Here is a 24,151-nt window from a genome sequence, read left to right as displayed (position 1 = left end):
GCCACGGGCTGCTTGAGTTAGTGACTTGTAATTATGAAGGACACATAGTTTCTTAGTGCTTAAAAGGACAATTGAATTCTATCAAGAGCCCAATAGAAAAATTGAAATGGTACGAACACATGCACCCAGAGTTCTGTGTCTGCCACCCTTGCTCTCATTACTTTATATTGCAAGCTGGATTGATGAGCATGGCTTTGTTACCAATCCAGATTTGCTGCAAGCTTAGCTGAAAATGTACTGTCAAACAGAGGCCAAAGAAAGTGAAGGGTAGCTAGGCTTTATTGTTTCTTTTTTCTTTTTCTTTTCTTTTTTGGTTCTTAGCTTGAAAATTGACTTTTTTTAAAAAAAAATTCTAAGCATACATGCTTTGTACTTTGTTATTTGGAGTGGGTTAGTGTTTTTGGGGCTTCTTTATTCAGATTGTTAAAAGTTCTTATCAGTAACTAGCTGCTATTAAAGTATATACTTGAACACAGTGTGCAAATTCTGACCATAGTGTCAATTAGCTCCGATCCTACTTTGTTTCAGAGGTTTAACAAAAAACAAGTCCCAAGGCAGCGCATGTCAACAAAGTGTCCCAAGATGAGCATCTGTCAAATACTGTAAATGAAGTATCAGGTTTATCTTAATAGGCTTCAGAATTGAGCCTTGTTGTTATGATTTTTTAAAAAATATTACTTCATTTCTGGAATTCTTTGCTACGTAGATCTTTTTCTTCTGTATGATCCAACAGTTAGCTTTTCAGATCTGGTACACAACAATGGAAGGAAGTGCACTAGGAAAAAAAAGGTGGTGTTCCAGACACCTGTATTTTTCCTTCAGATCATCTGGCGTCAGAAACAAGGATGTGATCCAGCGTTGACATGACTGGGAGCCTAAGGCACCAGTAATATGGCATATACTTATGCATTTCTGTTTTGTAGCATGAGTTTGGCTCCTGCGCCTCACTGGATCTTTTCCCAACAGATGAAGCTTGGCTGTGAGAAAAAGTAATGAGCGCAAATCCGCTCCTCTCCTATGTGTTAGGTTCTTCACTACCACTACTACTACTATTTCAGCTATTGTATATCTAAAAGGCCTGTGTTCTTGGGAGCGTAACGGTGGTTGTCTTGGTAGAACCAAAAATGGTCCAAAACCGAAGATGTGAGGGACATGGACAGAAATTCCGTCCCTTCTGTTTTCTGTCCCTGTTGCCTCCCCTGCTATTTCCCTAGGCTGTGTGTTCTGGTGGTGGCTGCAGCTGCACAGCTCAGTACAGGCTTGTGAGTGATGCTTCAGTCAGCTTCCCCAGTCAGCACCATTGTCTTTTCCCACTGGTGGTTACCTGTGTTTAAGAATATGAGCATACAGAGGGAACAAAACTAACTAAAATTGTAGTATGAACTGCTGCTTTCCAAGCTAATCTAAAACTACCAATCTACCTCACAGCATTTCGTCCCTGTGCCAAAAATACATTCAAGAGCCTGTTTTATTATTTCTGAGAGTAAGGCACCTTTGCTCAACCCATCATTACAGAGGAAAAGGACTCAACCTGTGCTGCCCTCTGCTTCTAGACACTGTGTGAGACACTGTAAATAAGTCTGAGAGTTTTGGTTTTTTTCTGAAAACCAACACAATTATTCAGGCTTTGGAATATATTGAGAAGGTAGAGTCTTGCTTGTTATGGAGCTTGCATTGTTGATACCACCCAAGGAACTCTTAAGTGTTTTTACAGTGACTTAACCAGGAACTACTGCGTTTTACCAAATTAGGTTTCCAAAAGTTGAGCTAGTGTGTTCATCTACGTATCATCTGTTGTTTTTTTCTATGTATTCACGCTCACTATGGATAATGTAAACCTCCAGGTTCAACTCCTGTTTGAAATTGTGCTTGTAACATGCTGTGGCTGTTATTTAGGGGAAATCGACAGTGATGTCAATAGTTAACTGATTTCAGTGCCATCTGCTGTATTTTAGCTGCAGCAGCCACGGCGTGGTGAATGAACAAAGATCGAGTTTAGCTGCTGCACAAGGAAGTACAAATCCTGTTGTGTTCGGAAGTGATTTGTACAGTGGTAGACTTTGGTATTTTCTACATCATAAATTCACTGCATGTCAAACTTCTAAGGAATATCTATGGCCAAAATGAAGATAACACTTTTTTTTTTTTTTTTTTTTAGTACTAGAGTCAAGACCAAAACTGAATAGCTGTTAAGTCTTACCATTGAAAAGATTTACTTATTGATACATATATATATATATATAAAAAAATGATTCTGTATGATCTCTGCTACCATATTTTGAGATAATAGCTAAGGAGCAATTGTAGCAGATTGTCCCACCAGAAAGATTGGTTGTAAACTCCCAAAGTTTAAGAAGGAAAGAGAAGGTGTGGATTTTGAAGTTCCAGATGTGTTTGCTGTCCTGAATAGGCAAATGCATTTCTTGTCTTGTAAATACAACAAATAGTAATAACAGAGAAGGTATAAATACAGAGTGTGCAGTGTCAATTTAACTAGCCAGGTTCCAGTGACCACATTTTACAATGAAAGCACATCTCCACTCTGCTCTGAAATGTCAAATTAAATGGACAAAGATATTCCTGTGGTAACTGTCCAGAAAATAGCTGGTATCACCACTCTTAACTGCCGCCTTTTGTGGATTTACTATTATTTTGACAACATGAAAGCCAATGCCAGCTGACACACGTGTGCATCTGGCATGGAAAATATTGATAAAAAATTCAGTGATGGGGCTTGGTAGTCAAGTCAAAATGAAAAAAAAATAATCAGTGAATATATAGAGGCTGTTTTTGAGAAAGAAGAAAGGTATGAAAAGAGTTAGAGCACTCTAGAAAAAGATAGTAAGCCCTTGTGTATGTTTTATATGTGTTGAGATAAAATCCTTGCAGTGACTATGATAGCAGAGTGACCGTAGTTGTTGCTTGCTCACTCTTCTGCATCCATGTGAGAGGTAAGCACGTGTGGCACAACATGGTTGTGGCCCAGAGTCCAGTGGGGAAACCTCTTGTAGAGTCAGTGAGCCTGTGGTGTTGGTGGAGCATCAATGCCCCTGTTTCCCTCAACACAGTAGTTCTTTGGGATGTAGTTTAAGCCCCAGGTGAAGCATGGAGAGTGCGGCTGAAACATGGTGAAATTTTTTATGTATTGGTGATCACTTCTCAGGGTGCAGATACTTCCTGCCTCAGTGCCATCTTCAAAACCTGTATGCACATTGGTTGTGAAGTTACTAGAGTGTATTATCAAAACAATAAATTTAACGTATGAAATGATCACATATTCAGTAAAAAGCGCTAGGGAAATGCATTATTTAATACACTGCCTCATGACGGTGTTTAGTCTGGAGCTACATACAGCTTCAGCTGTAATTACATATGTGCTTTACCAGTGGGGCTCCAATAAATGGATTTCAAAGCCATGTGGAGGACAGTGTTATTACACTGATTTTCTATTACTTTCAAAATCATTTTGTTTCTGACAATGTGAACTGACAACAAAATGAACATGTGTCCCACCCACTTAGTGGCTTTTTTTTGTACATGCTCTTTCTTTCCTTTCCCCTCAGTTGCCCCATGTGAGGGACTTGATGTAGATCCGTGCACTTACTAGAAACCAGTATCCAGCTGCATTTTAAATTACTGCAGATGTAGGCCTGTGAGGCAGGGGCTCCAAGGTGAGGGAGAGTAGAGAGCATTCCTTTTGTTGATGGAAATGGGTTAGTGTTGCTGTGAAGAGGTTTATTTACAGAGTCCCCTATCCTAAAGCGGCTCTTGGGCAGGCTATGTATAAACTTGGATTTGGGAACTGCATGGTGCTTCCCTGGAAGATCTTGTAACCTGCATGGGTGAAATGGGCAGAAGAGATAGGGAAACCGGGCATGTCCCTGCTAGTATTTATGTGGGCTTGCATGTGACTTTAGAAGCTTAACACAAGGTACAGTAAAAGTATACCTTTATGTCTGTCTGACATTTAATATTTCAAGTTTTATTGTGTAAAGGCAGCCAAGCCTGGTTAATTCACTTAGAAATTCTTATTGAAGTGATCAGTTTATGGAAATTATCTTCCTGCCATTGAATTGAGTTAATTGCTAATGCAAAAAAAAGGATGTAACAAGAGACAAGATGATATAAAGCTGTCATATGAATAATGTGTTTTTACTCTATTTTGCTAAGTTAAGAAAAATTCAGTTGATCCAATCTTATTTATTCCTTAGAGAAATATAGGCCTACAGTCATTACCTATGTTTTAGAATGCTTTATTAAAAAACAAGCAATTACTTGAGCAAATAATATACCATTTTTTGACACATCATTAGGCTGTTACATGAAAAAGAAGATTACTCATAAGAAAAGTCAGAATCCTAGGGAAGCTGTAGCTAGAGATGGGATTAAGCTAAATGTATTAATATTTAGACATGGTATTACAGGCTGAGGATAAATGGCAGACAATTGATAATAATGTTTGTATACAAATGGGCTTAGATCATGTCTTGCTGTTGAAGATGAGTCAATCTGAACCTTCAAGCTGATTGGCACTGAATTGATCTGCTCTTTACAGGTCACATTTGTGCTATGATGCCCTCTTTTACAGTAGGTACTGCTGTCACTGGCATTTGTGAATGTTACATAGCCCACAGTCAAGTGGGCTTGATTTGCCTGTAGGCTCCATTGCCCTGTCTTCAGTTGCAGAGAGTGTCTTTTTCTTGATTTAGATGACAGGAAGTAGAATTGTAGAAAAACAAAGCAGATAGGAACCTCATGGTATTATTTGTAAAGATGCAGGGAAGTGTGGGTGAGAGGATTGTTTGGGTGGGTAAAGATGTGACAAGAAGATGGGCTTAGGATCTTGTTTGGAAAAGGTGGGGGTGCAAGGGAGGAGAAATGTGTGTGGAAGCATGGAGGGAGGGAACAGTTCCTATTTTGGGAAAGTAAGGTGAAAGGAAAATAAACTTGAGGCTGAGCAAGTCCAAACTGTGTTCTAAGAGGAGATGCCTCATTCCTTTTTTGGCATCATGCTATCTGATGTCAGGGCTGGGGAAAAGGTATATCAAGGTGACCCCCACTCATACTGTCTTATTCCTTCCTTTGGCTACTTCTGTAGAAATACCCAGGTGGTATTTAATTTTCTCAGGCTTCTTGGTAGGGTAAGTATTGCAGCTGTATTACCTGTAGAAAAGAGTGACTTGGGTGCAGTGCAGTCACATCCTCAGCATTCAATAAGACCCCTTTGGTTTCCTCAAATGAGATACGTGAAAGATATACTTATTTTAGTTTGAGTGAAGTTCCTCTAAGCTGAATCTGAAAATCCTAACCAAGTGGAAATGGCAGAAAAAAGGCAATTGTGCTCTTGAGATAAGGGCAGCTGGTAGGTGGAGCAGCAAAAAAACCCTATTAAAATGAGTGCACTGGAAGGAATAAGATCAACCGCTATAATGTTTTCTATGTCACAGACTTGCTGTTGCAGCTTGAACTGTTCCCATTACAGCAAAACATTATTGAAAGGACTTAAATAGCTTGCCTAGCAGAGCAGCATATAGTAGTACCGCTGTAATTAAGCTTCCGCCAGCATTTCTATGATAAACATATCTTCAGGGTCCTATAACCCAGCTTTCAAATCTTTATTTGGTGCTTGCAATATACCGTGCTGTGATTTAACCTTTGTCCAAAGATGATAATGTGAAACTGCTCTTATCGTGGTGGACCCTTGTTCAGATCAGAGGTGCTTAGAGCAATATATGTGTTCCGCAGTTCTACGGACAGTGCTGGCTCTCTGCAGGCTGTCCTGCCTGTGGGGAAACGGGCAGCTGAACAAGAGGGTATAGGGAAATCACAGCGTTTGTCTTCAGTAAGAGCCTTATCCCTGCATGATGAAGTAGTTGTGCAGTGCTCAGAAGAGGGCAGGAAAGTGACAGTGGACTGACAGTCACAGTCTGATTCCTATTTCATCTTCTCTGCTTGAGGAGGAATATAATCAGTGCCAGTCCCTTTCTCGCCATATGCGGCATTAGAAAATCTCTCAGGTTTAAGAGGATCCAGGAGCCACTGAATGTCCATTAGCACATGTAGGTGGGCAGAAGTTTGGATCTGCATTCAAAATACTTCATCTGATAAGAGACCTAAAGAAGATTGCTAGTTCATTGCAGTGAGGAGAAGAAAGAGACTTGGTAAACTTCAAGTTCTGCACACTCTGGGTGCTTAACAACTACTCAGGCGGGCATCCTCTTTAGGAATGTCCTGTCTTTTTTTCAGAAAGCAAGGACGCCTCAGGAAGCTTTTAGCTTCTAAAGGCAGCACTTAACCATACTGTTATACGCAGCATGTGAATACAAGGATGCTTTCCTGGGCTATTGAAGGTACTTAGCGTTTTGTGCTGCTTCTGAGAGCCTGTGGATGTAAAGTTCAGTTTTCCTTTGGGAACTCGGTGCTATCAGCTTAGCTATGATGGAGTTCAGTCTCTCCCATCTCCTTTGGGATTAATATTGATATTAATTGCTATCAATACCTTATCGACATTAATAAGTAAAGTATAATGTTCATTCAGGGTTTTTGCTAGCTGTAAGTCCAGAGACTTAAACTAAAGTCTGTAGCAATTCTGGACAAAAATTTGCTCATTACTGGGCTTCATATGGATATTGGTGTGTGAAGGCTTCTCCTTTCCTAGCAAAAAAGAAGAGTTTTGAGACATTGCCTTTTTAATACTGCCTGCTGTAAGCAAGTCTCTGAGACTAGTACCCTGTAACATATAGTGCCTGTGTTACCACACATGAAGGACATGTTGCAGTGACTCTTCTTAGTAGCTTATGCAGCCATGGCTCCTATCACTTCAGTAATGACTAGAGGTAGGTCCTGTTTATAATGATGCAATTCTAGGCACCTTTGAGAAGCATCAAAATAAAATGCACTGCATAAACACATAAAGTGTAGAACCTTAGTTGTACATGTTAGTTTTCATTCTCTACCTAACTGGAGTCCAGTTTAGCCACTTTTGAAGTGTGTCATCTCTTAAGTTTAAATTCTACATGTGAATGCTTCCAAGGCTGATTCCTTGGATAGCCCAAACAACTGCTGTCATGGAAATGAAAGCTTGTCCAACTGTTCAGCTGTTCTTTGGGGTCTTCAGAACTGTCCTAGGATGAGCTCTCCATGGTCAAAGGAAAGATTAACTAGAGATGAGTGTGTTTCATGAGTCTTTTCCTGTAAACATCCTGTAAAGGATTTGAACCAGAGAGCCTACAAACCTGGTGATTAAAAATATCAGAGGTGGGTAGAAATTAAAAAAGCTAATCTTAGAGCTATGCAAGAAAAACAGCTGAGTGCTGATTATTTGTTGTGGTCTAAAATGGGGTAATTTGGGCAGCTGCAATAAAGGTCTGATGTAAGTAGTATGAATGGCTAAAATAAACATGTTTCTTAGAGGAAGAATTGAAGTAATGAAAAGGCACTGAAACCGGAGTCCTTGTAAGTCTTTTTCCATCCCATATGGAGCCACGTGAGGTATGTTGGTCATACATTTAGCATCTCATAAAATTAAAATCCGTGCTTTATTTCTCACCAGTGTTTTCTGCATGCAGTAAATACTCTTTGTGGCTATGCCATGGATTTTAAACCCCCAACATGGTAATTTTAACTTCCAGATGTGTATGTGACTACCTTTTTCTAACTCTCCCTCATATTAACTGTGTTACCCATCACTCTTGCTCACAGTGACCTATGAAATGCAGGTCCTGCTTATGCCTTATGCTACAGGTTCTCTGTTAATTGCAATGGGAATAGTACCGTATACATCATGCAGAGCTGTAAATATGTGCAGAGGAGGGTGTTTTAATTATAGGTCTTTGTAGATCTTTTGCAAAAATCTCTTGTGCCTGGAAGTTGCTGTAAAATAATGAATAGTACTAAAGCTTTCATCCTTAAGATGCGTAAGCATTAGAGAATGTTACTTATTCAGAATGCTTTTATGCATATTAACTAACCCTTGAGATGATGGTGGGAAGTGTGTATGTGTGGTTGCCATGGCACATGAAGGGGAGGACAATGGCCAGATAACCTTTCAGAAGGGAGTTCCACTTTGAACACTTGATGTGTAAAAGCAAAAATCTCGGCCTACATGACGTACCTGAGATGAAAAGGGAAGTCTGTGTCACAGCTAGGATATGAGCCCAGAATTCTGTTCTTGCAAATAGGCTTTATTGGTGCATATTATTTATGTAACACATTTCCTCCTGAACTATTTCTACATCAAAGGCAGTCAGCTTTGCACAGGTCTGTTTGGTGACCATTTAATGTTCTGTCAGATATTCTTCTCTTGGAAGGCTGTGTGATGCTTCCAGTTCACTCAGAAGTGATATATGTGACAACAGATGGATTATACACAGCTGTTCTCATAGATGCCTTGTCTGCTTGCCAAGTACTTGCATCAACATCCCCAAAAATCCAGATGTTGCACAAAAATTTAAGAAACTCCATTCTAATTAGGGTTGATGCTTAATCATCTATTTATAGTAAGTAGTTAATTGTGGAGATTATTTTACTAGGATTGAAGAGAATTACTTAATTTTTCTGGCAAGCTCGAAGCTCTTTTTCTAAAGAAAGAAGAGGAAGCTGCCTATATTCTAACACTTTTTTTTACGTCTCTTCAGTAAGGCTTATTATGCTTTTCACTTACTCAAAGCGATTGCGCTGCCTGGCTTGATAAGAGGTTTTGCCAGGTCCATGCAGGTACTGAGAGACAGATCTGTGTGTGTTCAAGATGTGATTACTCAGTCAGGTGACTAGTGGTCATTGCCAAAACAGCAGAACGAGAATGATTTTTTGTCAGTGTGAGATGTAGCTCTGCTGCCTGGTATTTCTGACTGCCCTGTGTCTGGCCCTCTGCTAGCTTTCTTGATGCCAGCTCTTTTGCACGGTTGACTTTCGCAGTGGATCCCTGCTAGCCTTGACATCTGCTTCTGCTGGCGGTTGCTGTTGAGTACTAGAAGGTGGCAAAACCGGGCACGGCCATTGTGTGTTTCTGCCCTCTATCTGGGCTGTATTGGTCACAAAGGCTGTGGGTTTTGCTGCTCTGGATCCTTACCTGGCTGCAGTTGCAGAGCTCATGTCATTCTCAAGCACAGTACTGTCAGGAGAGCAGCACACGGCTTATTTCTGCTTGCCCCCTATGTTTGCAATGGCAAAATACTCCAGGGAAATTGTCAGACACCCAAAGCTGGAGTAGTTAGCAATTTTGTTTGGGAAGTTCCAGTATCCATGTGCATGGCTCTTGCCCAACTGAGTGATTCGAGGAGAGCTTTGTAGTCTGCCCAGCTGTGTTACATACTTCTGTAATCTCTGTCCATCTTCCCTCCTGTTCAAACAGTAATTCCTCAACCAGGAAGCCACCTACTCTGCTGTACCCCAAGGCATGGGTAAATCACAGTGGCGACTGCACTGACATTCAAGGCTGTGCAAGCAGGGCTGGCTGCAAGCAGTGCAGGACCTGCTGACCTGGGTGGAGGCTTCAGGTTGTCAGTTCTGCTTGGCAATCTGCCAGGACCGCAGTTTTCGGAAGAAATCCTAAGCTACTGTCAGCTGCACGTATTGGCGAAATGTGCTGTGGTTCTCTAAAGGAGAAGGAGGCCTGGCAGGGTGGGACCTGCGGTCAGTGTGTGGTTTGCTTGCAGAGCCCTGGTTGCTGGCTGTGTTGTACTTGGCATCTGTGGGAGGAAAGAGGAGCAGATGGCGGCAGGATGGGACCCCATGTGTGTCAGGGGAACAGATGTATGAGCTGAGCAGGCTGAGGTGGCTCAGCTGCTGCTGCATGTCCCTCAGGCTAGTCTCTGCTTACAGAGAATTTGCTGCTTGTATATAACATAACTTTTTGGATCAGAGGAAGAAATAACTTTAGTTTTCTCTCCTGTTTTTGACCTACAAATTCAAATAGTGCTGTTTCTCTTCTCCTCTCTCCTCATCCTAGCAAGATTTATTTGCAATCCAGGAGCTGGTTTTTGGCATATTCTTATGCAAAGTTTTGCAAAGTCACTAGGCATTCAAGGGGAGGGGTGGTAGGGTAGGGCATGCAGTGGGAGTGCTGGCCTCCCAACCCTCCTGCTGTGAGTGTGCTGCAAACCGTTGTTGGCAATGGCAGAGGATCAGGCAGAACATTGCTTGGGAAATCCGAGTATGACATGGATGGGAGAGCTCAGTCTGTAGCATGGGAAAGAAGTAATTAAGGGGTAATTGCGGTGGGACTAGATGGTGGTTTCTGCCAAGTCCTTTGTGATAGTGCTGCCCATACCAGTGGTATGGGTGCTCAAAGAGGTCTGTGCGTTTCAGCTGGGTCATTCTGCCTGTTCCTAAGCAAGGCTGACTGCTGAGGCTCTCCATCGGTGTGGTGTTGGTGTAGGCCAGCACAGCTTGTATGTGGTTATGTGGTGTTAGGGCTGACATTGAACAAGGAGCACCAGGCTTTTTGCAGAACAGGGGGGACATCACAGCTGCCGCTGTGCAGAGAGGGAGGAAGAGAGTGAGGCTGGAGTACGAGTGGGAAAGGAGTGACCAGGAGAGGCAGTGGACTGAGGAGCAGCTCCTGAAGATGGCTGTGGGAGTCACAGCGGATTGTCAGTGTGCACAATCACTTACTCTGCTATAAACCTTTATTATAACCTTAGCCCAGTAAAATACTATAACCAGATTTTAAACTGGTGTAGGTGTTTGCCTCTGTTCTTTTTGTGGCTGACCAGCTTGAGTTCATCCTGAAGATCTGCAGACACCATTGTTTTGAGTCCTGAAGACAGAGCCTGCCTCTCCTACCATATGGCACACTGAGATCTGCAGAGCTGGTGGATCAGCAGAGTTACAGTAATCTTTCTAGAGGAGGAGGAGTAGGAGAGATGATGAAGGCTGATTACATTACTGATTACAAATACTGAATTAAATCCACTTCAAGGAGTCTCTGCCTTTCATGAAGCCATTAATCTGTAATTGTGTGACAAGTGATTTCTGCGAATACTTTCAATTTTTAGGTGGTCATTGAAAGGTTCCTGGTACTTTTTTTTACTGGTTTGCTTGTTTGGCTGCTTGGAAAGGGTTTGCTGCATGGTCGTAATATAAAAATAATGAACAAATAATGACTAGTGGGTAATGCATGGATTCATACACAAATATGTGTATTTTCGGCAAATATGTATATATTCAAGGCAACCCCCAAGTTTTACAAAAGTCACTGAAAATAAAAATTATTTGGTATTGCTTGAGAAAATCCTGATCAGTAGTTGCAGTTTGGTTTGGAAGGAAAAGTATTCTAAAGATGTGGGGTTGGACAACATCTATGATCAAAACCAGATTTCAATGTCATATGAAAAACTGTCAGGACTTAGTATTTGAATCCTGGCAAACAGACAAACATGCCCCAAGCAGGGTGATCTGGACTGACCTTTAAATAAAGGAGACATCTGGAGCTTGCATCCTTTCCCCAAAATTATTGCCTTGCCCTCTATGCCCTTCAAAACTCCTGCCTGAACAAGGAACCATTTTTTCCTTTCTAAATTCAGGCTTTGTAGCCTCTCTGGCTTCTGGAAAAGCCTGAGAAATTTTGTGAAGGCAGCGTTAAAGCATCAAACTGATTGAATTAACTTTCTGGAATTAGGAATGTTATTGCCCACGAGTAAGACGTTCTCGCGAGCTGGCAGAGCGCAGACCCGAGCGGCCGGCCGGCAGCGAAGCCGGGTGCGTGGCTGGGAGCCGGGGCGCGGCCGGCGCCGTCCCCGCCGAGCGCTGCCATCGGGTGCCACCGGGCGGCCGCTCCCGGCCATGGCAGCCGCTGCTACCGGTTTTTCCTTGGTACAGTTTATGAAATGGCACACTACTGACAGCACTGACTCGTGCTACATTCGCTTGTGATTTTCCGCTGTTGCACTAGCGTGCATTTTAGACATCTGTGGTGGTGGGGCATATCGTGTGCAGTAAGTGTGGCAGCCAAAATTCTGGTGCTTCAGGTCCTTTTCAGTTTTTTTGGCATTTTTGTGTTCTTCAGGTTTACTTTTTAAATGGGGACAGGAAAACATGGACAGTTGTTCAGAAAAGGCGTTTTAAAATGATGGAATATGGACTCACATTTCAGTCTGTTTTCTCTGTACTGCCCAAGTTGCATAAAAGTCGTTTCTAGTGGCTAGACATTGTCCCAAGAAATATCTGCAATGCAGGAGGTTTTCTGTGGGTCAGAGCAGCAGATGGCTACATGACGTCTCCTTCTGAACCTTTCCATTTGAGAATGTACTGGCTGGTAGAAGGCACTGCAGGTGAGGCCTTGAGCTCTACCGAGGCTGCCAGTAGAGCTCCTTGGACCATTTGCAGCCCAGCTGTTACTGACTTTCTGAAAAACCTTATTTGGTCTATTTTTTGGAGGTGTTTTCCTGGTGGATTCTGCCTTGCTTTGTTCTGCTTGTTTCAGTAACTTTACTCAGAGCACTGGCTTTCGAGTAGGGGTTCCTTTTTAATGGGGAATGAAAGAATTGCAGAGATTTGTGATTGATTGGGGCATTGATGAAGGGGTTAACTAGGATGAATTAAAAAAGTCTTGTGGGAAAGCAGGTGGGACAACCCCTTGCTGGGGATAAGTGGAAGGAAATGCTGTTTTTCCTGTTTCTTTGAGGCCAGGCGGGAACAAAGTCAGGAAACTGAGAGAGGTCAGCAAAGATCTGTGGGTTTTTATTGCTCAAAAAAGAGTTTTGCTGGTTTGTTTTCTTTTCCTTTTTCTGATGCAGTCTAAAAGGGTGTCTTTGCTGTTTTGTTTTCTGTCATGCTTTTTCTATGGACTAGATTTAGGCTAAATCAAGCACTTTGATCTGATCAGAGCTACTCAGTTTCTGGTAAGGCTTGATGACTTGTGCTAAAGTAAAATTGTGATAACTTCTTAAATGGGAAGGATATCAACTTGATGATTTCTTTCATTCCAGGAAGCATGAAGGTAAAAACACAAGAGTTTTATAGTTTTATTTCTTACTCTTTCAAACTTGAAATTGAAACATTTATTTTAAAAAAGTAGGGAGGGAGAATAGATGAGGAAAGATGGCCATTATTCTTTTTTCTGTCCTAGCCCTACCTGAAATATAATGGAAGGAAGTATATCTATTATTTCTAGCCAAATAGGATAGTGATCTACATGTTCACTACCACCCTGAGCATTTCTCCTGCATGTGACATATGCATAGGAGTGAAACCATTTAAAATATATATATGTGGATCTGTACTCTGAACTCTAAGCTCCAAAAAACGAGTGTGGCTTTACATGACTTGCTCACTACAGTTGGTCCTGGCTGGATGACAGTACCTGTGCTTCAGCAAGTCTGATTGCCAGGTTGGGTTGTCCTTTCTGCGGGCATTCTAAGCCTTTGTCACTGATGGGAGAAAAGGGAAGAACCCACTGACTGAAGAACAAGAACTAGAAAAAAAAATGGTTTTTTCCTTTTATAACTAATTATTCTGTTTTCACGGTATTTGTTGTTAAATTCTTCCAGATGGTGTATCAGTAATACTGGACTGTAATCAGATAATACCTAATATGATTGTTCTTTCTTTCTCTGAACATTGGAAATTTGTTTTGATAAGGGGACCTTAGCTCACCTGACCTATCTGGGAAGCATGGCAGTGTGCCAGGTGTTAATATTCAAACAGCTTTTCATTGCTGCTTTGATACCTATCAAGGATTCTGATCACAAGTCATTATTTCATAAAAATTTCTAACGAGGTGGGAGTAAAAAAACCTTTATTAAATAGCAGGAACTTCTATGTCTGAATGTAATAAAATAATTTATGATATATTTTTAGGGATAAGAGATTAAAATGCATATTAATTAAATGAATAATGAAAACCTTTATGAGAATCTCTGCTACAAGTTGCAAGTAGCTGTTTAATCAAATTCTTTCTATGGAAAAATGCATTTCATTATAACATAATTAGCACATCTATTGTGTTTTTAATACAGCTTCTACTAAAGTGTGTTTGATCTGGAGTTTGCTCATGGCAATTAGCAGAGAAGGAACTGAACTTTTTTGCTTTATTCCAGACTTTGTAAATTCTAAGTACTATATCTGGGGAAAATTGATGTGATTTTTTTTAAGTGCTGGAATAATCTTGGGGATATATTGGGGTAATCATTGCTAGTAGAGAAAAGGCAGTGGTAAGGAACTGTGCTATCTAAAGCTGCAAATGTAGAGGTCTTTTTGTTTTCTGCCACTGGTCTGTACTTTTCTGTCATGTCCTATCTAAATCCTGGACTGTGAGAAAGCTGGAACTTTCTCTGTGCTACAGGGTAATCCTGCTTGCATTTGACTGTAGCAGCAGATCAGAGAAGAGGAAGATAGCAGGCTGGGGGCTGGGGTGGTGGTGCTGGGAGTGTCATCCTTTTTTCTCATTGAGGTAACAGTGGTAAGGGTGTATGCACTGACCCAGGGTGTTAGTACTTTCTGTTTTGCAGTGTGTCCTTTACCATTTAAGAGGAGTACTTTCCAGTAGGAAAAAAGGGCAGGATCTCAGTAAACATGGTGGTTCAAAATCACTCCTGGATGCCTGGCTGCTAAAATACCAAACATCTGCTCGGAAATTGAGTGCATCCTGTAGCACTGGCATACACGAGTCCTCCAAAGTGAGAGGGTTCAACCTTACCAGCTGCTGAAACCAGACTTCACTGTTAGAGCTTTTTTTTTTTTTTTTTCTTACCCCAGGAGATTTACTGACAGTTTTCCAAGGAGTGGAAGAAAACTTCTTTTACAGAAAGTCCTTTGGTGAATATATGTCTAGTCCGAGTGTGTTTAGAGTGTAGGTACCAGTATCTTTATGGTTGAGTTCACTGTGGTACAAAGCCTGGTATTGTCTTCTGTGTGAAGCTCATTAATGCACAGAAAATCCAAACTTGAGATACTGGCTTTTATGTAGTAAAAAAAAAAATACAGTCCAAGAATATAAAAAGAAACTATCCAGTGCAAACATCTTTATACAGTGGAAATTGATACAGTGTTCCTTAAAACAGCTTTATAAAACAGGCTTAAAAATAGCAATTACAGTTAATACTATCTGTATGATGCTTACCAAAGTACTTTACTTACTGAACTAAATAATTTCATAACTAACTTTAGCTGTTGATAGGCAATACCTTAGTTACTGATGAAAACCTTAAACTGTAAGTATTATTAGTTAGCATTTTTTATAATATACTAACATGTGGAACCACAATAGCATACACTATTGACTGGATTAAGCAACACAGAAGAGAATGAACACATTAAAAATAAAACCAAGGCTGTCATCCCAAAAGGTATGTCTTTTATAAAGGCTGTGATCCCAAACTGATTGGACTGATGGACAGAATTCTGCTTAGTTTTCCTTTAGTTCATATTTGAAATTTTGAGTGATAGCATTGTTGACAATGATAGGCGTTAGGGTCCAGCTACGTACTGTATCAGACAACTTTTTACAGTACTGAGGACTAATGTGAGCCCATATTATAATGCATTGTAGTTTCCTGCCAAGAAAGCATTTTGGGGGAAAGGAGTGTAAATTAGAGATGACATGAATAAGTGAAAAGCAAATTTGTGAGGTTCCACTACACTGGTTTAGGAAAAAAAAGGATTTAGTGTTATTTGGTTAGCTACCAAATTTAAATAATCAGATCAGCTAAACTAATACATACAGCTCCAGCACAGATTCTGCAAATTGAGTATCTGTGTGGTAAGGCTCTGTTCCTCTTGAGGGCAATGGGAATCTGCATTGCCAGAAGCCAGAGACACGCCATTGTCCTAAGAGACCCACTTTTTACAAAATGTATTTGGCTGGGTAATTTCCTGCATGGGAAGTTTCATTCTGTTCATTCTGTAGCTCTTCATCAGGCGAAAAACTAAACACACGCTTACCAGGGACATAGTAGTTGCAGCTCCAAAACCTTACTTACATTTGCGGGTCTTTTATGCAGACAAATGTGTGGGTGTGTAGCATTCTGGTTTGGAAGTCTACAATATTTTCCTAGGTGGAAAATACCCGTTTTACAGTACCTGCTTAGGAAAAAGTCAAAACAGTTTCACAGTAATGAGGCCCTTCATCTTTTTGTCCCTGAAAAATTACAGTTGCTTTAATAACATTGAATAAAAAACCCTATTCAGCCTCTTTAGAAATCTAGAGACCTATGTTTCCATCTAGAGAGATTTACAGTATTGGAGTCTTAACATTCCCCTGATCTGCACATTTCCTGCTCTGCAGGATATGTTTCATTGAGTAACACTGAGATCCTATTTACAGAAAGAAAAAACCAATTTTTTCTGCTAGCTAGAGCAAATTCTAGCATGCCAGAAAGGTGCCTGAAATCATTATCAGGCTGTTAAAAATGACAGATGAAACCAGATTGTGCATCTAAAAATCCTGTCTAATTTTATCTTTAGCAACTCATATATGTAGTAGAAGACTATAAAGCAAGAATAATTAATAGATTGGAAAGGATAAATCGTGTCTCTTTTTGAAAGTGATGGAATAATTTCTAATATTAATTGATAGACCATGTGTTCCACCTCTCGTCTGCTGAGTATGTGTAAAGAGTGGAATACCAATAAAGATGTTACAAGAGGGCCAGGCAAACCAGCTGGCTGGAGATGCAGGAGGTTATTAAAAACATTCCTTCCCAACACCAGCACACCTCTCTCTTCCAGTGGATGGTGACCTTGAATGCATGTTGATGAAAACAGTACAGGAGGAGAGGAATGAAGGAGAAACTGGGGACAAAACCACTTTTTAAGGAGAAGTGTCTATCTGGATAGGGAGAGGAGTTGTTTCCTAGAAGACTCAAGCAGGTCCTCGAGCAGCAGTTTTGGGGAAAGAACTGAATGTTGGCAAGGATAGCAGTGCTGGGGAAGTCAATATATGTGATCTGTGTGTTTGTTTTTAACTCTACTGCTGTCAGGTTTGGTTTTGGGTTTTTTTTTTTCATGTCTGTTTGAAATCCTAGTATGGCTTGAGTGAAGAGCGGCGAGTTCTTCTTTGGCCATTGGCAGTCTCTTGATGTCTGTCTGTAGGGGGAGGGAGAAAATTCATGGCTAAATTGAACTTAATACACAAAATCTTCATCTGGCTCTGATCCATACAGCTCGGCTAACATTTTAAACCTGGGTCCCCAGTCATTTAGAAAGTCATAATCAATATCTGAGTCTGAGGAGCCTGATTCCAAAGAACTGAGAGATTCTGCAATGGACTCGGCACCTTCATAGCCATAAATGTGAAGTGTGTCATATGGCAGCAAATCCCTGTCATTGTCGGCTTCATCCTTCTTAACTTCAATCATCATTTCCATTTCTCCAGCGGCAGAAGGTATATTTCCAGGAGGCTTTTGGACTTGTGCATATGGAGAGGGAACTGCTTCTGGCTTTATACCATTCTTGCGGACGGAGTTGAGTACAGACACATCATAGCTGGTGGTATCCATTTCACCACCACCTTCTTCATCATAAGTGACAAGCTGCTCATGAATCTCTGCCACATTCCTCCCAAGACTGCTCAAATCCTTCTTGTGTCTCTTTCTTAGAAGAATTAACAATGCGATCACTGCAAAGAAAACTTAGATGAGCGTGTGTAAATAGAGAAGCAAGGAAGTCAAACAAATTGCATTTAAGATATGTAACACAGTCTGAATTGACTTTTTTTTCTGGAGTGATTTTTTTTAAACATTTATTAAACAATAGTTTAGCTGTAGGATTTTTATGTTCTCGAAGGAGTTCAGTCTGTACAGGAATTGTACAACTGACTCTTGAGCTGGAATCACAAGAACAAATGCGTAGTGTCACAAGGTCATTGAATCAACTACTGCCTTGAACTAAATCTTTTAGTGCCAGGCGTCAAATGCCACTTATGTGGTAACTGCAAAGGAGGCCTCTTCTTAGACAAGAAAAAATGTTGCCCCTTCTCTGACAGATTCCAAATACAGCAAATAGGTACTGATCTGCTGATTGGTTACAGATTTTTTTATGTATATACATTCATTATACTGTTTAAAGGGTTTCTAGACTAGTTCAGCCTTTGGAAACAGGAATCCTATTGTTGTTCCAGCACAAATTTCCTGTTTTATAGCTGCATGTGAGCCTAGTAACAGTAAATCTAGTATATTATGCAAACGTGCATTAGCCTTTCCAGTGTCTCAGCCGTTCCAATAGAATGAACAGCTTTGTAGCTGAAAGTATGCTAACAGGCCAAATAGAAAGAAAAGTGAGATGAGTCCAATAATTACAGTATTTCTGCTTTCGTGACCATTTTATATCCACAAAGCTTTTGTAGATCTCAGTTAAGAAAAAACAAAACAAAATCCCCACGTTTTAAGTCAGAGAACACTACAGAAGTCAAATACTTACCAATGATTGTGAAGATACAGATAAAAATTGCCACCAGTGCTTGTATACTAACTCCAACTTGTTTAGCTCTTTCCTCACAAAAAGTGAAGTTGCCTTTTTCATTACACTTGCAGACACTGATGACAAGTGTATTTGTGCTGCTGAGCTCAGGATCACCATTGTCTGAGATGATGACAGGCAGGTAGTGGATTTTGGCAAGTTCACGATTAAACTGTCCATATTTGACAGTGATATTAGCTGTGTTATCTGGAAGAAGTAATGACATCTAATTAAGTGATAATCTCTACCAGATTTTCCTTATAGATTATCAGTCAGTTGGTACATCTTCCCCTCAGACAGAGACAGCCCTTAGCAAACCCAGTGAAACTTGGGTGGCAACAAACAACATTTTTCCCCTCAGTAAGTTAAACCTTTAAAAATAAATTGTTACTTAGCTCAGCTAGACCAATCATAGGTCATTGCCACAGCTTTTCTTCCCTGTGTCCTAGTGTCTCACTTAGACTAACTGAGAAAATGCATTGCAGGGATACGGTACCGTAGTTCTCAATCAAGGAGAAGTTGCTATCTTCTGTGGCCAGGGAGTATTTGAAGAAACCTCTAGGTGATATTTCATCTTTGTCAGTAGCTGAAATCCTGATGACGACCTGCAAAGATGGAAGAGGTCATAATTTTCAGCATACATTGCCTCCAGTGATAAAACAGCTTAGAGTATTTAAGTTAGAGCTGGGCTGTGTATCCTGTATAGCCCTTCAGTAAAGGGCAGGACAAAGATATCTTGTGGTGCTCCTCTTCAAGTTCTTTCAAGGCAAGTAATTTCCTTGTAGGTCTTCACAAAGAGCAGTCTTGCCCCTTCATTCACAGGTGGGAAACAAAAGAGGAAATCTTGTGTAACTAAAGCACAAAAAAAGTCTTCCCCTCAAAGGCATATGGCTCATTTAAATGCCTAAGATGGATTCTTCTAAAGTGTTCAACTTAGAAGTATGACTTATTCATTGAATGTCGTTGAGACTGCCACTCTTGAAGGACATGCTTGTCTTGGAAAAAATCAAGTGGGGTAGATGTATAAAATATAAAAATGTGTATGATTATGGCCCAAGGGTATTTAAATTAAAGGTGAAATAACACCTTGTGTGTTCTAACAGATTCCATCAGAGTCCAGTCTGTGACAAAGTCTCTTAATTAAACAAACATTACATGTATGGGCTAAATACTTGTGTCTGAGGCCAAATGTCTCACACCATTTGTGCATGCAGATACTTGCACACTGATGAGTCATGCAGTCATGGAATGGGTTGGGTTGGAAGGGACCGTAAAGACCATCTAGTTCCAACCCCCCTGCCATGGGCAGGGACACCTTCCACTAGCACAGGTTCCTCAAAGAGCTATCCAACACTGCAGTGGTGTTACATACAGCAGTCTTTCTCTTAGTATTTTGAAGTGGTTTTATTCTCAGTATCACATGAACATTTGTGTGATAAAACTGAATTGCTAATTTTTGCTCTGCAAGGCTTGACTGTATTTCACAGTTCAATTGCTGATGCGTGTATGTATTTAAAAGCCTGTAGGGCAAGGAACTGTGCAGCCCAAGTGTGTAAGCAGATAAAACTCAATATTCCAAGAGTGTAAAGTCCTGAAGAGAGATTTCTGACCACTGATGTTGTGGAAATCAGTGATATGGTTAAGTGCTTAGGTATGAAAGCTGAGACTAACTTTTATTAAAAGACATCTTTCCCTTGAGCTTGCAAGCAGGTAATACAGATTTAAGGGGAAAAACTGCCTCCTGTCTCACCTTTCCTGGTGCAGCGTTTTCACACACTCTGGGTTCCTCAGGATAAACAAGTTCTGGAGCATTGTCATTTTCATCAGTAACTATTACGTGAACTTGGGCATGTGATTCTCTGTCAGAAAGACGGCCTGCAATGACAACAGTAGTACAGGTCTCTGAGATGTCTGGAATCTCAGTGCTGTCTAGTCCTGCCTTTCCACTGTTTGTGTGTACCTCTGTGCCTCCTGCATGATGAATACGGTGAGTTTCTAGCTCCATCATTAATTAAAACATTTCCTTTGACAGATTCAGATATTTTCCTAAAACCTCTCCTATTCGGCTAAATCATCAATGATCTGTGAGGAAGAAAATGACAATTGCTTATGGCTTCCCGATTCATCACCTTGTGTGGCTATGAGATCCAGCATCATTCTCTGGCACTAAGGCACCAGACACAGAACAGGCCACGTCGATATTATTAAATATCTGTCACCCTCCAGGAAAGGCCGGCCCTGCTTCCTGAACCGGAGCGAAGCTGTGCGGGGATGCCTGTGCGGCCGTGCTGCCTGGGCGGCGGGGTGGGAGCGTGATTTTGTACCTGTATGAGTGGGTGCAGTTGGCTGGGATGTTTCTGCTCTAACCACAGGCTTGTTCCTGTTTCCCAAGCTTGCTTCCTCTCCTCACGCTCTTTTTATTCCTTGTAACAAACTGAATTCATTTTTATAACAGCCAGGGCCCAAATCTTAAAACCGTATTTGGCCTATTTGTAGGTACTCATTTGATTTGGAAGATTATTGTGCAAACCCTGCAAACACCCCTTTCATTCATAGCTTAGTGGAAACAGGCTGTCAGGTTGTGGCTTTCCTTTTTGATAAGCTAGTCCTGCTGTAAAGCTGTATACTGATTTCTTCCGAATAGGGAAGTGGATAGCACTTACCATCTTCAAGGATTTCCTGAGCTGCTACAGTGATGTTGTATGAGGAGCTGAATTCTCTGTCCAGGGGCTTGGGAAGTTGAATAATTCCAGTATCAGATACCCTAATATAGTCTCCATTAGGACTAGCTCTTCGTCGAATAAATCTGTTTTTTGTTTAAAAAGAATATGTCAATGCAAGGGTGATAATACTGTATTTCACTTTAGTTCTTAGTAGTGGAAGGTCAGAGATTTCTTGACAAATTACGTTAATATCTTGACCAGGTGGCCTGAGCATATTTCCCTGAAATTGTGCAAGCTGTGAGAGCGAAATATATCCATCAGAAAAGTTCCCAGATTATTCTTTTGCTGTTTCAGAATCTGTTCTTTCCAAAGCACATGCTTTAACACAATGTAACAATAAATTATAAGCATATGAAGATACCCAGGATTATGTGTTTTGCTGTAAATGTGCAAATGCTTTATTGTAAGGTTATGTGGTAATTACATGGGTAAATGTAATTTGTGTTCGTATTTGTTGATTACCATATATAAATGTCCATGGCTGCAGTGCTGGAAAAATCAAATCGGATTTTTTTTTTTTTTAATGGCATGCACATTCCAAAAATTAGGGCCAAAATCTCAGTGCTTTGTCAAATTCTTGGAATCATTAACAAACTCTCAACTTTAAAATAGTTACTAAAGCTGATGTCGTGTTACCTGATCTTCCGTTTAGCTGCGTCAGGGTCGTGTGCCCAAACGGAACCAAGTGTTTTTATTTCTGGATCATTTTCCCTTACTTTGAATTCATATGGTAGTTTAGTGAAGACAGGAGGCTCATCAACATCCGTGACTTCAATGGTGACTGTCGATATGCTCCTAGAGCCACCGGATTTGAAATAGCGAAGATCAACGGTGGGATCTGTTGCTTCAATGTCAAACCTGTATTCTGCTACTTTTTCGAAGTCCAGGGGCTAGAAAAAAAGACAAACACAGATATTCTTGCTTTGGAGATGTCCAAGTAAACTTTGCCTTAGCTATCTATGCAAATTTAAGCTCTGTGCTCTAATTCATGTTTGGAAATATTACCAAATTGCATCTTAGCAATCTTGGGAAAGCATTTCCAACCAGAACTTCTCTTTCACAGAGTGACTTGAACAACAACTGGTTTTGAACAGATCCATCCAGTATTCTAGGGTCAGCAAGTATTTCTTGGTTTAAGTAATTTTCTTTTTATAATTCTGTAGCTACTAAAACTTGTTTAGTTCCTTTTTCTCAAAGGCTGGGGACCATATTCTCCTCTTTGCTAGGCTTTCTGCTCTGAAGTCGTTGAAGGCAGACTTCATAGCTGCACTGACTGATAGCCGGGGCATTTAATGATAACTGGCATCCGCTTCCTTGTTTTTCCCGTTGACTGAGATTGTGAAAGGAGTCACACAATGGAAGGAAGGCCAGGAGCCAGAGCACTAAGAAATGCCCAAGCTATCGCTTATTTCAAATTTTGGGTCCCTTTGCACTATCGCCTGGGATTATAAAAGCACCGTGAAATACACAGTAATTAGTTGTGGTGACTTCTGTTTTTCTCTTTGAGTAGACATAGACATTGCAAATGGAAGTGATAGTGCTTATCTAGCGGATGAAATTTTATCTCACGTGATTGCGTATTTAAAATCATGACATGTGCATAGCCAAAAGCATGTTACAAACAGTGGGGTGAACTTTGCCCACTGCATGTTAAAAGATGAGCTGATTTCAAATCAACCAGTGTGTATATCTGTGGGGTCTCTTATTGCTTCTCCTCTGGGCAGAAGTTGCAAGCAATGGATTCCTCAGGTCCTGGAAAGACCAGAGGAAAGGCTGAATTTGGTGAAAGAAAGCTGCTTACATCTAGTGTGACCACAACTGAAGACTTTACTGCTGGTCTTGGAATATTTGGTACTTTTTTTCCTTAAAGTTTTCTCTTCTTAATGACATTTCTAGTGTTAACAGTTAGAGAGACATTTGGAAGTGAAAAACACATTCCTGTCAATCTGAGGATTACAGGAGGTGATTTATAGCTCTCCCTCTTTTTTTTATTTTTTTTTTTTTTTTATTGTAAGTCAATGAAATCAATGAACCAATGAACTCTTGGCTTGGCAGTGCTCTGCATAATGCAGGGAAGTCCCTTGGTACAAATCAAGTAGATTTGAGAATTAAAAAAACAAGAGCAAACCATAATAAAGGCTTTGGAGAGTCTGGGCCCTCTTACAGAGTTACAAGGAATTAGTGGGGAACCTCTGAAAACACCCTGAGGAAAGTAAGAGAGCTGTGGCTCAGGTTGGAGCAAGTGCCAAACTGTAAAGAGCATTTTTAGAAGCGTGGTCAGGTGAAGTTCTTCACATTTTCTACTTTGGTTTCACATGGGCTGTAGAAGGGAAAGATTCTTTGACCTGGTCAGTTGGTTCAGCTCTTAAAATCACTTTGAACCATCCAAATATCTGGAGTTTGAGAGGAGCCTGAAGCGTGTAACCTAAATATCTGACATCCCCATTGCGCTCTGCAGTAATTCTATATTTTCCTGGGACTGGCAGTTGAAATGAACTAGTGAATCACCAGCTCTTCTCACAGAGCTTACAGAACAGGGTTTTCAGGATAAATGTATTTCATGCTGACTTCCACGCATTTCCATTTTTTCCTGCTGCTAATCCCAAACTGAATCAAACACTCTTGTTACACATGGAAAAACAAAATAATCATCTTTGTTACTGGGAGAAGTACCTTCTTTGGCCTAATGATTCCTTCATTTGTAAATGGATTTGCTACAATTTCAAAGGTGTCCCTGTAATCTCCTCTGACAAAACTGTATTTTGTATTTCTATGTTGTGGTTCATCAATATCTTCTACTTTGACTCTGCCAACTTCTCCTCCGACTGAAATGTTTTCAGGAACTTTAAAGTGAAACGATGCTGTTAAAAAACACAACAAAAAAGGCATGAAGTGTGAGTACACGGAAATTAGAACTTAGTTAAAATTTCTTCTTAGTTTATAGACATACAGAAAGATATTTCATTGAGAATTCAGCATTATATATCTCTGCAGACAGAACTTTGATGTATTTTTTATAAATGTATAAGTAA

The 24,151-nt window shown here is 40.5% G+C and overlaps 1 protein-coding gene and 1 long non-coding RNA gene across 6 annotated transcripts in view; one reads left to right on the top strand and one right to left on the bottom strand.

The window, feature by feature from the left end:
- The window catches only part of LOC130159201 (uncharacterized), a 182,815-nt gene that overhangs the window by 73,322 nt on the left and 85,342 nt on the right, over nucleotides 1-24,151 (top strand). The window lies entirely within an intron of this gene.
- CDH5 (cadherin 5) overlaps nucleotides 14,886-24,151 on the bottom strand; it is a 28,794-nt gene continuing 19,528 nt past the window's right edge. For all 4 annotated transcript variants that reach the window (XM_056360542.1, XM_056360541.1, XM_056360543.1 and 1 more), the window contains 7 exons: nucleotides 23,793-23,980; nucleotides 21,756-22,009; nucleotides 21,060-21,202; nucleotides 20,147-20,271; nucleotides 18,893-19,001; nucleotides 18,358-18,603; nucleotides 14,886-17,557 (listed from right to left, as the gene is read on the bottom strand). In XM_056360542.1, coding sequence (XP_056216517.1) covers nucleotides 17,064-17,557; nucleotides 18,358-18,603; nucleotides 18,893-19,001; nucleotides 20,147-20,271; nucleotides 21,060-21,202; nucleotides 21,756-22,009; nucleotides 23,793-23,980 — 1,559 coding nt within the window. In that variant the 3' untranslated portion in view covers nucleotides 14,886-17,063. The remainder of the gene's footprint in view (nucleotides 17,558-18,357; nucleotides 18,604-18,892; nucleotides 19,002-20,146; nucleotides 20,272-21,059; nucleotides 21,203-21,755; nucleotides 22,010-23,792; nucleotides 23,981-24,151) is intronic.

Source organism: Falco biarmicus, chromosome 15 (assembly GCF_023638135.1).
Source record: "Falco biarmicus isolate bFalBia1 chromosome 15, bFalBia1.pri, whole genome shotgun sequence".
Lineage (NCBI taxonomy): Eukaryota > Metazoa > Chordata > Aves > Falconiformes > Falconidae > Falco > Falco biarmicus.
This window is presented reverse-complemented; position numbering and strand designations above follow the sequence as displayed.